This window comes from Heterodontus francisci, chromosome 43 (genome assembly GCF_036365525.1).
Source record: "Heterodontus francisci isolate sHetFra1 chromosome 43, sHetFra1.hap1, whole genome shotgun sequence".
Classification (NCBI taxonomy): domain Eukaryota; kingdom Metazoa; phylum Chordata; class Chondrichthyes; order Heterodontiformes; family Heterodontidae; genus Heterodontus; species Heterodontus francisci.
Genome location: NC_090413.1, coordinates 23,680,122 through 23,696,169, shown reverse-complemented (window position 1 = coordinate 23,696,169; position 16,048 = coordinate 23,680,122). Strand labels below are relative to the sequence as shown.

The following is a 16,048-nucleotide window of genomic DNA, read 5'->3' as shown; positions in this document are numbered from 1 at the left end:
CATGACATAGATACAAGTTTTCTGGTGGATGCTTTGGACGTCTCTTTAGGTGGAGAATGCTGCTTTCATATTCGCTCACTTTACAAGATAATGGATTTGCACAATCCTGAAGACACTATTTCACAAAGCTGTGACTGGAGTAAGGGCTTAATGGACCTCCCAATACCTCTTGTAAGTGACACTCAAACCCATCTAAAACTTAGACGTGAGGATCAAAGTGTATCTCAAAAGTTCAGGAGAGCTCCTCTCCTAAATATCAATTGCAGCAATATTCTGTTCCAGAAAGAGTTAAGCTTAGCCATTTGGAAAAAAATTCCAATCACAGTAGCCCACATACTGTTTGATCTGCAAGATTTTAGATTCTTTGAACAAATCCTAAGCAATTTGAAGTTTCATGCTTTTGTACAGTTCTTGATTCCCTGAAGCTCCAATTTAACTGTAGTCCAGTCCCCATTTAATTGGCAGAGGGAAGTCGCTGAATGAAGTCATACTTTATTTTATAATGCTCCTTTGAAGCACTTTGGGACATTTTATTACATTAAAGGCACTATATAAATATAAGTTGTTGCTGTTGAAGTCACATTTGACCGTGCCTGAAGGACACAGTCAGTAATGAGCAATAGCTGTGTGTGACAAAAAGCACGTTTGAAAATGGTCACCCTCATGGTGCCTTCTCAAATGGCAGAGTACGCAGTGCTTGTCATTAACGCTAGGAAGACATCTGCCTTCACTGTCTGGCTGGAGCATTATCCCTGTTGATTACTTCCTCTAAGACATTAATCTTAATACTATGAGCAACGAGGGCCTGGAGAGTTAAACCCTTCAGACCAGAACTGGTTTTATGTCCAAGGATTCAGCAACAATGTAATTGTTTCCTTTGAATGATATCTACTCTTCATATGCTTTCATGTTTGTTTATTGAAGAGAACTTTGTTATAGCAACCCAGTCAGTGAATCAAAGAAGTGGGAATTGTTTGAATGGGATGTTAAACCGATGCCCCATCTGCCCTCTTAGGTGGACGCAAAAGTTCCCGGGGCATTATTCGATGGAGGGTAGGGAGTTCTCCCCAGTGTCCTGGCCAATATTTACCCTTCAAACGACATCAATAAAAAAAAAAATTACCTCCTCGTTATCACGTTGCTATTTGTGGGATCTTGCTGTGTACAAATTGGCTGCCACATTTCCTGCAATACAACAGTGACCATACTTAAAGTACATCATTGGCTGTAAATCGCATTGGAATGTCATGAAGATGTGAAAGGCTCGATTATAATTGGAAGTCTTTCTTTAAAACCGCAAGCATCTATTTGCATCTATCTATGTTTTGATAGAATTGTACATGAAGCTTTCTCATGGCCCTTTCACACTGTGTCCTCCTAGAGTTTAAAATTTCAGTGCTCCAATGGCACTCACAAAACATGGGTTGGATAAAGTTCAGAGGTTCCTACATTCCTCTTCCTGTGTTTAAACACCCTAAGTTCACAACAGACTGCTCTCAACATTGTGTCAGTTGACTTCTCAAAATGCTTCTAAATATTGGCATATGGATGCATCAGAGCTGGCTATGTTAAAAGGAACTCCCCAAGCCAGGTAGAACTTGTTGCTGGGATGGCAGGACTGTCCTATGAAGAGAGATTGGGGAAACTGGGCCTGTATTCTCGAGAGTTTCGAAGAATGAGAGGTGATCGCATTGAAATCTACAGAAAACTTAAAGGGATAGACAGGGTAGATGCAGGTAAGACGTTTCCCCTGGTTGGGGAGGCTAGAACCAGCGGACACAATTTCAAAATAAGGGGGAAGCCACTTAGGACGGAGATGAGAAATTTCTTTCCTCAGAGGGTTGTGAATCTGTGGAATTCTCTACCCCAGAGGGCTGTGGAAGCTCAGTCATTGAGTATGTTTAAAGCAGTGATTGACAGATTTCTAAATACCAGTGATATAAAGAGATATGGGGATAGTGTGGGGAAAAAGGCATTGAAGTGGATGATCAGCTATGATCGTATTGAATGGCAGAGCAGGCTCGATGGGCTGAATGGCCTACTCCTGCTCCTACGTCCCTGTGTAGAACTTGCCGCATATGAAGTGAGAACAAAATTATCTTCAGCCAAATATTGCCTCCTCCCATTGAGTAACAGTTATCAGGTTGTTTTTTTGTCCTTTGTTCAGATGAAAATGTCCAGTTAGTATTTAGCCTTTTTGCTGTCAATTTCCATCCACTTGAATTTGTCCAACTTCAATGCTGAGTCCTAAAAAATCACTAGAGAGAGGAGACTTAATCCCTAACTGTCCAGATTTAATTTGTACTCCGAATACTCCGAAAGGTGCAAGCAGAGCTTTCTAACACCAAGTTCCTTATGAACGATAATAAAACAATTGCCTATTTCCCCTCATTTCACCATTTTTATCAAGGCCATATCTATAAATTGTAAATGGACCCTTAATTCAATCTAGCAAAACTGCTGAGTGCACCAATGCTAATCTTGTTTTTACTAGATTACATGGCAGGTTATCACCTTTCTCTGCAGCAATCGAGCAGCAAAATTAGGACAATTTGCAGAGGCTTCAATTTTCTTTTTGTTTTGGACCAGATCTTTCTTTTCATCTCCTGTTGCAGTGCTGACTGATGTCCATTCAGATCCCAAACTGCACTAAAGGTCCACTGAAAGTGTGGTTTATTTTATTTTCTTTCTTTCATGCACCAAGAAACACTTGAGGCAAACTGTATTGCTCCGTCGGCACCCCAGTTGAGATCAGATAACTCTGCACAGATAAGGGATGGAGTTTGGGTCCCTTCCTGACTGTATGGCTTAATATTACACCTCCAGCAGAACTGTCCTAGATATAATCCTCTGGTCGGCGAGATGTGTTAGAACGGAAGACTTCATTTATATAGCACCTTTCGCAATCTCAGGACATCCCTAAGCGATATACAACCAATGAAATATCTTAGAAGTGTTGTCACCATTGTAATGTAGGAAACACAGCAGCCAATTTGTGCACAGCAAGCTCCCACAAACAGCAAAGAAATAAATGACCAGATAATCAGTTTTTTAAAAAGATATTGGTTGAGGGATAAATATTGGCGAAAAAACAGGTGAGAACACCCCCTATTCTTCTTTGAATAATGCCACGGGATCTTTTAGGCCCACCTGAAAGGGCAGACAGCCCTCGGTTTAAGGTTGCGTCCAAAAGACACCTTCAACAGTCCAGCACTCCGTCAGTACTGGAGTCTCAGGCTAGATCATGTGCTCAAGTGTTGTGCCCGCACACACTTTTCCTGTGAATCCCAATCCTACCACACCATCTGTAGCAGAGGCAGTGAGGATGAGAGAAAAACTAGATGGTGAACACTACCAAGCACCTATAAAAGAGATTTGGAGAGCATTATTGAGATACAGCAATTTTGGATGTGTGCACTTACCCTCTTAGTTGGAAAGGGAACATATATTGGGACGTAGGGGCTGCAGTGTGCAGGTTTGATATTAAGGAAGCTAGTTGACGTCATTACCACATAATAATCGCATCACCTGAATTACAGAAGGCTATAATCAGAGAATTACCTGGCATAAGTGGTGTTAAATATCTGGAATTAAGGGACTATTTTTATTTAAATCTTTTTGCTTCTTGATGACCTTGTCTTCTCCTGGAAGAATTGAATGTTGGGGAGTGAGGCCATGCACTGGGCTGAGCCCATTAAGTGTAAGCTGATTTCTTGTTCTGGAGTCACCTACAAATAAACAGAACTTGCACTTATATACCACCTTTTCAAGTGCTTCTTAAATTGTGGCCACTGACCCTCCTTGTGGAAACAGTTTCTCCCTATCTACTCTCTCAAAACCCCTCATAATTCTGAGCATTTCTGTTAAACCAATGACCACCTGTTACTTGCTCTGATCACCTTCATTCTCTCACCAACCCCTCGTAAAATGTGCAAGTTTTACATCTGTCCACTGTGCCCTCTCCCTACCTTTCAGCACATCTCCAGATCTCACCTCTCGCCTTTACTTCCCCTGCTACCATATTTCATGCACTGATTACTTATTGATTTTAAAAAGAACTATTTTGCTGTGAGGCTATGCACTGTTCGACATAAAGAATAACAAACTGCTGGCAGTGCATTTAAAACAGCAAAATCAATGGCCACATCCTGCTGATGTACAGGAACCGTTCAAGCTTAACTCCCTTTAGTTTATAACCTCATCAGAACAGTTTGATTGAATTTCAACTTGTAACTCATTGCTAGATATGGATTATTTAGACGACCTACGCTTAAGGATCTTTTTTGCTTTTGTCCTTTTCATGTACTTAACTCACTTGCAAGACAGGGAACTCTCCTTTCGTGCTGGGGGCGAGTAGACGATTTGAGTTGCAATAATGCTTAATGGAGAAAATAAAAGCTGGCCATACTAGAAATATTTAGCGAGCCTGGCTGATTCTCAAAAGAAAACTCATCTTAATGTTTCCAGCGGATACTTTTATCAGACCTGTAAGCCTAATCTATTCCTAATTCACTCTGTATAATGCTCTTCCTGCTTTTAGAGAAAAGACTTGCATTTATATAGCATATATCTCGACCTCAGGATGTCCCAAAGTGCTTTACAGCCAATTAAGTGCTTTTGAAGTGTACACACTGTTGTAATGTAGGAAACGCGACAGCCAATTTGCGCACAGCAAGATCCCACAAAACAGCACTGATCATCTGTTTCTCAGTTATATTGGTTGAGGGATCAATATTGCTCAGGAAACCAGGGAGAACTCTTCTGTTCTTCTTCACATAGTGCCATGGGACCTCTTACATCCACCTGAGAGGGCAGTCATCCAAAAATACGGCACCTCCGGCATTGCCATGCTGCCTCAGTACTGCACTGGGAGAGTCAGCCTAGATTTTGTGCTCAAGTCTCTAGAATGGGACTTAAACCCACAATCTTCTGATTCAGAGGTGAGAGTGTTACCCACTGAGTCACAGTGGGTAGCTCAGAAGGCAAGAAACTGAACACCTTCAGGCAAGATGAAAAGCCGTGACTCCTGACAGAATTTCAGACTTTGGAGGTCACCTCAGTAACTCCCAACCTTCTCCCCACCCAGTAGCTACACAAAAGCATTTTCAGCAGAAGTCAATGGATGGAATTCAGGAGCAGGAACCTTGGCTGATTTTCCATTCCAGAGCTGTTGGGACCAATTGTAACACCTCACTGTCACCTTAAATGTAATCAACAAACTCACTCCAGATTTTGTACACGAGACCTTCCTTGTCTGTATGTAGTGCTACAGGAGTGCAGTGGTTATGTATTTTATGCTATAAATTAGTAATTCAGAGGCCTGGACCAGTAATCCAGAAACGGGAGTTCAAATCCCACCATGGCGGGTTGAGAATTTTAATTCAGTTATAACAAGATCTAGAAATTAAAAAGCTGGTACCGGGGAACAAAAATGACCACAAAGCTGTTAGATTGTCATTAAAACCCCAACATGTTCACTAATGCCTTTTAGGAAAAGAAACTTGAAGAGGTCTTTACCTGGTCTGGTCTATATGTGATTCCAGTCGCACACCAATGTGCTTTGCCCATTAAACTGGACTAGCCAGACACTCTGTTTCCCCTAGTGATGTCAGCAATGGCCACATCCCAAGATTGAATTTTTTTAAATGGGAACATCAGTCAGGCTTCTTTCTTCTGATTATTCATTGATCGCCACTGGAGAGTGCAAGTGTGTCGATGCTGGGAAAGCATAAGATTGACTTTGGCTGTGATGCCTTACTCCCTCAGTCAAATAGTCTACCAACAATCAATCTGGAGTGGAGAAGGAATGCAGTGCCTGAAAGGGTGGCGGAAGCAGATTCATCAGTAATTTTCAGAAGGAAGTTGGCTATGTCCTTGAAAAGGAACAATTTGCAGGGCTATAGGAAAAAAAGGCAGGAGAGTGGGACTAATTGAATAGCTGAAAGGGCTGGCACAGGCACGATGGAGCGAATGGCCTCCTTCTGTTCTATAAGATTCTATGATTCAAAGGAGAGAAAAACAGGAATGATGCAGAACAGGAGCAAATATTAAATCCTTCAGTCCCAGGGGAATGGGATTTGCTTTCATGCAATTCATGTAAGCAAGGATTTGCTGTTCTGAGGGTAGGTGCTAGAATTTCTTTAAATGGAGATTAGCAGGCGAAAGGTTTAAGCCTAGCGATTAGTGATGTAGAGATTCAGGGGTCTGAGAAACAAACACAGCAAAACAGATCTCGACCTGCTCACAAGGTTAAACAGATTTTGGTGTCAAATGTTGAAGCAACTTTCACAATTTCACAAATATTTTGTAAGGTTGTCCATCTTCCTGTGTCTGTGATTGTAATCGAAGTCATTGAACACCAGGTCCAGAACATGCATGAGTCATATGAAAATGTCAGACAGGAAAAATCCAACGGATCCACCTAGTCTGTCCCATATTGTCGTGATACCTCATGCTTCATTATTAAAGCACTCCCGACCCACTCTCACCTCTGTGTTATAAGGTTGTGGGTTTAAGTCCCGCTCCAGGAACCTCAGCACATAATCTAGGCTGACACTCCTAGTCCAGTACTTAGGGAGGGCTGCACTGACGGAGGTGCCAACTTTTGGATGAGGCATTAAATTGAGGCCCCGCCTGTACTCACAATGGTCATATAAGATCCTTTGGTACCATTCAAAGAAGAGCAGGAGAGTTATCCCTGGTGTCTTGGCCAATGTATATCCCTCAACCAACACCTTTTTAAAAAAAAAATCAATGATCTGGTCACTAACACATTGTTTGTGGCAGCTTGCTGTGCAGAAATTGGCTGCCGTATTTCCCACAACAGTGGCTACACTTCAAAAGTACTTCACTGGCTGTAAGCGCTTTGGGATGCCCTGAGGTTGTGACAGATGCTGGTAAATGCAGATCTTTCTTGATAAAAATCGTACTTTGTTGCTTCTCTTCCCTTTGATGTTCCCAGGTTTTGGCAGGACTACTGTATAGTCCAGCTGTTACGCCACATGAAAACAGCCAGCTTTGTGTGCCATTCCTGTGGTATCTCTGTGCAACAGCACAGCTAAAGCTGCGAGCTTACTGAGCTGAGAAATGTAGGCAAGAACCCAAATCATATCCGTTTGTAGTGTAAGCTGTGTGTTGTCTGACCTTGTCTGGAGAGGAAAGTTTACCCAATGAAATGCTTGAGAACTGAATGTAGAGAGGATTTTACAGCCCGCTCTGAGAAAATAAAAATCATGAGGCTGAACTGAGAGAAGGGAATTATCCGAAAACCTGGCTCCCGGTACTGGCTGCTGCCAGCAACAGGCAATAATGAGGGACGCACAGCAAGGCCACTCAACTGTAACCCAAAATAAAAACGCAATGTTACAATGATCTGACCAGAATTTCACCAGACATGGTCACAGCGCCAATTACAACAGGGCGTTCAGTTACCACATCTATCATGGTGACTGCTGACAAATGCACTTTTTACTGCGGAACTCACATAGTAACGAGTAGCCTTATCTGCACGGACCAAGCTTGGTTCCCCACTTAATACTTGAACTCGCTGACCTTAGCTGGGTGAGAGTAGAATTGATAACATTGAGCCGGGCTGAGCAGGGAGGGCAAATATCACCCAGGGTTCCGGCACCTGATTGATATCCAGTGATAGATAACTCCCTTCATTTGCATCTCTGTGTGTGTTTGTAATGGGATTAGGTTCGGTCATGATGCCTTCCAAACTTGAATAGCCTGCCAACACCCTCAATCTGTGGTTACGTGTAAACTGGCCGCTGGCGTACAGTAGCAGAGAATTGTCAGTGCCAAGGAGATAATAGCCCCAACCAATTCAGTGCCTTCATCAGAAAGGGGAGAGGGGAATACACATTACTTTTTCTTATTCATTCATGGGATGTGGGCGTCGCTGGCCAGGCCAGCATTTATTGCCCATCCCTAATTGTCCTTGAGAAGGTGGTGGTGAGCTGCCTTCTTGAACCGCTGCAGTCCATGTGGGGTAGGTACACCCACAGTGCTGTTAGGAAGGGAGTTCCAGGATTTTGACCCAGCGACAGTGAAGGAACGGCAATATAGTTCCAAGTCAGGATGGTGTGTGGCTTGGAGGGGAACTTGCAGGTGGTGGTGTTCCCATGCATTTGCTGCCCTTGTCCTTCTAGGTGGTAGAGGTCGCGGGTTTGGAAGGTGCTGTCTAAGAAGCCTTGGTGCAGTGCTGCAGTGCATCTTGTAGATGGTACACACTGCTGCCACTGTGCGTCGGTGGTGGAAGAAGTGAATGTTTGTAGATGGGGTGCCAATCAAGTGGGCTGCTTTGTCCTGGATGGTGTCGAGCTTCTTGAGTGTTGTTGGAGCTGCACCCATCCAGGCAAATGGAGAGTATTCCATCACACTCCTGACTTGTGCCTTGTAGATGGTGGATAGGCTTTGGGGAGTCAGGAGGTGAGTTACTGGCTGCAGGATTCTTAGCCTCTGACCTGCTCTTGTAGCCACAGTATTTATATGGCTACTCCAGTTCAGTTTCTGGTAAATGGTAACCCCAGAATGTTGACAGTGGGGGATTCAGCAATGGTAATGCCATTGAATGTCAAGGGGAGATGGTTAGATTCTCTTTTGTTGGAGATGGTCATTGTGTGGTGCAAATGTTACATGCCACTTATCAGCCCAAGCCTGGATACTATCCAAGTCTTGCTGCATTTCTACACGGACTGCTTCAGTATCTGAGGAGTCACGAATGGTGCTGAACATTGTGCAATCATCAGTGAACATCCCCACTTCCGACCTTATGATTGAAGGAAGGTCATTGATGAAGCAGCTGAAGATGGTTGGGCCTAGGATACTACCCTGAGGAACTCCTGCAGTGGTGTCCTGGAGCTCAGATGATTGACCTCCAACAACCGCAATCATCTTCCTTCCAACCAGCGAAGGGTTTTCCCCCTGATTCCCAGTGACCAGTTTTGCTAGGGCTCCTTGATGCCATACTCGGTCAAATGCTGCTTTGATGTCAAGGGCAGTCACTCTCACCTCACCTCTTGAGTTCAGCTCGTTTGTCCATGTTTGGACCACGGCTGTAATGAGGTCAGGATCTGAGTGACCCTGGTGGAACCCAAACTGAGCATCACGGAGCAGGTTATTGTTAAGCAAGTGCCGCTTGATAGCGCTGTCGCCGACACCTTCCATTGCTTTACTGATGATTGAGAGTAAGCTGATGGGGCGGTAATTGGCCCGATTGAACTTGTCCTGCTTTTTGTGTACAGGACATACCTGGGCAATTTTCCACATTGCTAGGTAGATGCCAGTGTTGTAGCTGTACTGGAACAACTTGGCTAGGGGAGTGGCAAGTTCTGGAGCACAGGTCTTCAGTACTATTGCCAGAATGTTGTCAGGGTCCTTGGTCTTTGCAGTATCCAGTGCCTTAAGTCATTTCTTGATATCACGTGGAGTGAATCGAATTGGCTGAAGTCTGGCATCTGTGATGCTGGGGTCTTCAGCAGGAGGCGGAGATGGATAATCAACTTGGCACTTCTGGCTGAAGATTGTCACAAATGCTTCAGCCTTTTCTTATGCACTGATGTGCTGGGCTCCCCCATCATTGAGGATGGGGATATTTGCGGAGCCACGTCCTCCAGTTAATTGTCCACTATTCATGGCTGGACGTGGCAGGACTTCCGAGCTTAGATCTGATCCGCTGCTTATGGGATCGCTTAGCTCTGTCTATCGCATGCTGCTTACGCAGTTTGGTACGCAAGTAGTCCTGGGTTGGAGCTTCACCAGGTTGACACCTCATTTTGAGGTACGCCTGGTACTGCTGCTGGCATGCCCTCCTGCAATCTTTATTGAACCAGGGTTGGTCTCCCAGCTTGATGGTAATGGTAGAGTGCAGGATACGCCGTGCAATGAGGTTACAGATTGTGGTCGAGTACAATTCTGCTGCTGCTGATGGCCCACAGCGCCTCATGGATGCAACAGCTAGCGAAAGACTTGCATTTATGTGGCATGCTTGATAACCTCAGGATATACCAAAGCAATTTACAGCCAATGAAGAACTTTAAAGTGCAGTCGTCATGTAATGTAGGAAACTCGGCAGCCAATTTGCACACGGCAAGCTCCCACAAACAGCAAAGATATAAACAGATAATCTGTTTTTAGTGTTGGTTTAGGGATAAATGTTAGCCTGGACAACATGTCAGGACAGAAGGGCAGAGGGAGAAATTGGAAGTGGGAAAAATGCACTTGTGCAATCTCTGACCACTACTGGTAAGTAATAACAAGGCAGTGCCACCATGAAAATTTTTAGTCAGAGTAGATTTCGGCATGTGGCAGTTGAAACACATTTAAGATTTGGAGAACTACTGAGTTTTACGCAGTTGTTTTGAGGGGTGGGGATGGGTGTGAGTTATTCCAGTCCTTCCAATAGTCGTAATTCTTCGCTATCCCAATGAGTTTGCAATCCCTGTTCTCAAAGGTGAAGTGTTTAGGAATGGCTACAATTGACCTCAGAGTCACTGGGCTAGGGAAGGAAAAAAACAGCCAAAATTTCTAATTCAGGATCACCTTCCAGTGGCAGCCCACCTTTCCGGAAAGTGCATGTATTTGGGGGAATGGAAGGCCTTACCCAACCACTCAGCTGTGCATGTGTATTCTATTTTAATTGAGAAGTCTAATTTAAATGTAAGCATCAAAAGAACCTGGAAATAAATTAAATGACATTTCACATTGTTTAGTAACTAGTGTAGGAATTACTCCTGATTCCTGTACATTCGGGTCCAAATTTTCCACCTTTCAAGTTACGTAGGAACAGGAGGAGGTCATTCAGCCCCTCGAGTCTGTTCTGTTGTTCAATATAATCATGGCTGATCAGTATCTTAACCCCATTAACTTGTCTTGGTTCCATAATCCTTAATACCCTTGACAGCAAAAATGTATCAATCTCAGGAAATTTCCGATTGACCTCAATAGGTTTCTGGGTGAGAGAGTTCCAGATTCCTTCTACTGTGTGTCCGGAGAAGTACATCGTAACATCAACCCTGAACAACCTAGCTCTAATGTTATACCCCTTGCTCTGGATTCCTCCACCAGAGGAAATAGTTTCTATCGACCTACCCTGTCAACTCCTTTTAATTATCATCTTAAATGCTTCAATATGTTTCTCCCCATTACAGTAAATGAAAATCAGGTGGCGTGTTGAGGAAAACCTCAGCCTATATATTTAATTATGCTTCCAGAGAAAAGTGTTGGGATCGTCCTTGGCAGCATTTTTGTTTTGAAACTGGAAACCTTATTTCTGAAGCTACTCATAAGTCGTCATTGCTTCAGAGTTGATCTGATCCCCACTGTCACAGGATGGGAAGTTTCATCATATTCTGAGTACTGGGAAACTTGCACTGTCACTGAGCAGAACAACAGAGGTTCCTGTTTCCCTTCCAGCGTGCTCCTTGTCACAGCAGATTTCATTTGCAATGTTGTGAAAGCCCAGTGAAGGCCCCTCTGGGTTAACCAAAGCTGTGCATGCAATAGGCTCTCTATGTAGGTCACTTATCTATTTTCCCCAGCCCCTGAAAAAAAATCCTGACCTATCACACCCTTGACTAGCTGATTACCACCCTCCTCCTGCATGCAATAACAGAAAAGGGTAGGCAAAATTTTGCCCTTGCTCTCCACAGTACAAAACTAGGACTTGAGCAGAGACAATATATTTGAATGATGGTGTTACAGCTCTAGGACCTGAGCTTGTAACCAATGATGAAGGACTCCTTGTGCCCAAAGACAGAGAAGTTAATTTTGGTGCATTCATCCAGCTCCCTGTGGGTATGATCCAACACACCCATGGCACTGAGTTACCACAGGCAAAGATAAAAGATGCATTTGTACAAGAAGACTGGTAAAATCAAAACATCAGGTCTTTGAAAAGGTCATGGATGAGAGTGATTAAAAGGCCACTTCCCTAAAACAGTATATAACATGCAAATCTTCTACATTTAGCAAAGCACATTAGGTTTCAGTGTGAAACAATCTTCAAATGATTCTATGCCTCAGTCACTTTATTGCTCAGCTGTTTACCTAGACTGCCTCCTGCATCTTTTTGCCCACTCCCTTGAATTTTCACCCCTCCTCACCTGGGGACATGTTTCTTCAAATGGTGACAACCCCCCCAACACCCTGTCCAAGTGGCCACTTTTATTTCATAAGTGATTATATAGTTTGGGCTCTGAACCCACGATTTACAGCAATGTAGAGAAGGAAAAAGAAGCTTTCTTAAAATATTCACAAAGCTAGGTTGTCAAACATTCAAGTCTTAATGCAATTGCACAACTACAAGCAGAAAATATGTAAGAGACAGCAGCAAAAAAATCTGAAGGGGAAGATGCTGACATTTTATTATTTGGATCAATAATTACTGTAATTAAAATAATGTTTGCAAGAAGACACTGTACTGAAAACTAGAAGTGAGCTACAGCGGTATTAAATGAGTTCACGGCAAATTATGTGTGCATTTGAATAGCATTCTGAGTGGATTATTACAAAAAGAAACTTCCAGGGATCATTAGTAATGTGATGGACATCATACTCTGTCAAGGAATCCCTGCAGTGGTGATAGTATTGAGCAAAATGCCAGACCTCAGCTCTTTTTTTCTTTGGCCTCCTTATCTCGAGAGACAATGGATAAGCGCCTGGAGGTGGTCAGTGGTTTGTGAAGCAGCGCCTGGAGTGGCTATAAAGGCCAATTCTAGAGTGACAGGCTCTTCCACAGGTGCTGCAGAGAAATTTGTTTGTCGGGGCTGTACACAGTTGGCTCTCCCCTTGAGCCTCTGTCTTTTTTCCTGCCAACTACTAAGTCTCTTCGACTCGCCACACTTTAGCCCTGTCTTTATGGCTGCCCGCCAGCTCTGGCGAACGCTGGCAACTGACTCCCACGACTTGTGATCAATGTCACAGGATTTCATGTCGCGTTTGCAGACGTCTTTAAAGCGGAGACATGGACGGCCGGTAGGTCTGATACCAGTGACAAGCTCGCTGTACAATGCGTCCTTGGGGATCCTGCCATCTTTCATGCGGCTCACATGGCCAAGCCAAATCAAGCGCCGCTGACTCAGTAGTGTGTATAAACTGGGGATGTTGGCCGCCTCGAGGACTTCTGTGTTGGAGATACGGTCCTACCACCTGATGCCAAGTATTCTCCGGAGGCAGCGAAGATGGAATGAATTGAGACGTCGCTCTTGGCTGACATACGTTGTCCAGGCCTCGCTGCCATAGAGCAAGGTACTGAGGACACAGGCCTGATACACTCGGACTTTTGTGTTCCGTGTCAGTGCACCATTTTGCCATACTCTGTTGGCCAGTCTGGACATAGCAGTGGCATAGAGTTGCAGAATACCTATCGCTTAAAAACTTAGCAGGAAACAAGATGTACAATTTGCTGTTAATTGTACATCATTTATGTTTAATTATATGCAGGTAGAGGGCATTGAGGTTTCACTTGAGCACATATAAAGAGGCACTTACTGAAACTGAGGTGGTTGAATTAGGAGGTGTATGCTTGTAATGTTTCACTCTGTAAATAAATGTTCAGCTGAGTAAAGATTGGTTCCAGTACTATCCTTCACCAACTGGCTTTCTGGAATATAACACTTATAAATTGGTGAAGATTGCCTGAGGATTCAACGGGCGGTTTTCAGCTTCCAGAATCCAAGGTATCACAAAACCTTCACTTTGTTCTTTGACAGGTAAACAATGCAGACTTCCTCAGGTGTCCTGGCCAATAGTTATCCCTCAATCAACAAAGCAGTATCATTAGGTTGCTGTTTATGTAAATTTCCTGTGCAGAAATTAGCTGCTGTGTTACCGACATTAGAACATTGAGTGCACTTCAAAATTACTTAATTGGTTGTAAAGTGCTTTGAAATGTCCTGAGCTTGTCAAAGGCGCTATATAAATGCAAGTCTTTCCTTATGGGTAAGTGTATGTTATAAAAATGCAAATAGTGTTCGGAAATGAGGACATTACCTAATCGTCGCCCAGGCACTGGTTTTTGAATCCAGCCCGGACTTTGTGATGAAGGTTACCTCTCTCCTTTGCCAGGAACAGTCTATGTTCCTATGTGCAATAAGTTGACCCAGGCATGGAGGTGTAGTATAAAACTTTCCCTTCATTTCGTACTAGTTGATGAAGTAACTCGGAAAGAAACGATAGTTGGTGTGGGAAATGGAAAAAAAAAGTCATGCTGTTGCATAAGTCTTATTAGTTTGGATAAAGGAGGAATTTTACTTGTCACCTACACACGACCTGGTAGCATCTCTCTCAAGTGTCACATCTTAATCAAGATGGTCTCGTTTTATGGGTTAATTTCAGTCCTGTTCCACTGTTCCTACTTCAAAGCAGCCTTCCCAAATAGTTAAATGTGCCCCAAGTTTAAGGTTACTGGTCCTACAGACAATGAAGGTACAGAGCATAAAGTATTACAGGGGTTAACACTAATTGGGGTGCCTCTACTAATGGTTTCGAATGTGGTCAATGAATCAATCCTGGGTGGTTTTAGCTATTTAAGTCTGACTGATACTCTTTGTATTTTAAGCTCCTGGATATGACATACTGTACTTGTTTGAATTACAGATGCTTGCTGCACAGCGAACATAAAAGATAAGATGAATACCTCACCAGAGGCTGAGTCCTGGAACCGATGTGGACTCTTAAGTAAAAAGTTAGTATAACATCTTAAAGAAAAAAAATCAATCACTTTAAATGGATTTTTTTCTCAATAAATCGCCTGAGGTGAACCTAGTGAGTTTTTCTTTGTATTGCACAAGGTGAGAGATGATCTATTGAAGAATAGAATCCTTTTCATTTCAGGCACAAGTACCCCCAGGTCAGGTATAGTAAGATTAGGCACAGAGCAAAGCTCCATTATCTCTGTCCTTACAATATACCGAGTGCCACATAGTGCACCAGGGTGATTTTTTTTTCAGCCATCTTCTGACCTCTATGTTTGAGATTGCCAATTAATGGATCGTGAAAAATAATGGGCTGTATTTCTATGTTATGGGCATATGACTAGTAAGAAGTGGCTGAAACTGCCCCAAATCTATTCGTGTCGGATTCGTACAGCCAGCACGACGAAGACTTTGCTCCCATCAGTCTCAATCAGATTTGAATCCTGGCCACAGAAGGAAAGTGACACCATCCAACAATTTTGTATTTCAATTCAGTCTCGAAGTGGGTACAACACTGATTCACCAGAATGATACCTGGACTAAAAGGGTTAAATTATGAGAACCGTTTGCATAGACTAGACTTGTAATCCCTTGAGTATAGAAGATTTAAGGGGTGATCTAATTGAGGTGTTTAAGATGATTAAAGGATTTGATCGGGTAGATAGAGAGAAACTATTTCCTCTGGTGGCGGGGGTGGGGGGGGTGGTGGAATCCAGAACAAGGGGGCATAACCTTAAAGGTAGAGCTGGGCTGTTCAGGGGAGATACCAGGAAGAATTTCTTTATACAAGGGTACTGGAAATCAGGAACACTCTTCCCTCCCCAAAAAAGCTATTGAGGTTAGGTCAATTGAAAATTTTTAAAACTGAGATTGATAGATTTTTGATAGGCTAGAGTATAAAGTGATACGGAACCAAGGTGGATAAATAGAATTAAGATACAGATCAGCCATGATCTAATTGAATGGCGGAACAGGCTTGAGGGGCTGATAGGCCTCCTCCTGTTCCTATACCCTTGTCAGCCTCAATATATTTAAATTTCCAACCAACTTCCTGGGAGTGGTTGGATGTCTTCTCACATCCCTCCTTTAAAATGGAAGTAGGCAGATTGGGGTCGGGATTCAGATTTTTAGTATTTTAACATCCCACCCCAACCCAAACCCTGCACATTTTGGAGGCTATAATTTCACATTTTGGTTTTATACTGTCTTGATTAGCATGCTGGGAATGATGTCATTTCCCAGCAGTCAGTAATCTATCTCCAAAAGAGGATAATAAGTTATGATAGTCACGCATTAAACTCCAATGGCCTATCTCTATCACATTGGAACAACTAGAAGTTAATCATTTT

At 43.2% G+C, this 16,048-nt stretch overlaps 1 protein-coding gene across 2 annotated transcripts in view; it reads left to right on the top strand.

Annotated features, from left to right (window-relative positions):
- The window catches only part of rtbdn (retbindin), a 46,227-nt gene that overhangs the window by 11,419 nt on the left and 18,760 nt on the right, over window positions 1-16,048 (top strand). For both annotated transcript variants that reach the window (XM_068021174.1, XM_068021173.1), the window contains one exon: window positions 14,602-14,689. In XM_068021174.1, coding sequence (XP_067877275.1) covers window positions 14,602-14,689 — 88 coding nt within the window. The remainder of the gene's footprint in view (window positions 1-14,601; window positions 14,690-16,048) is intronic.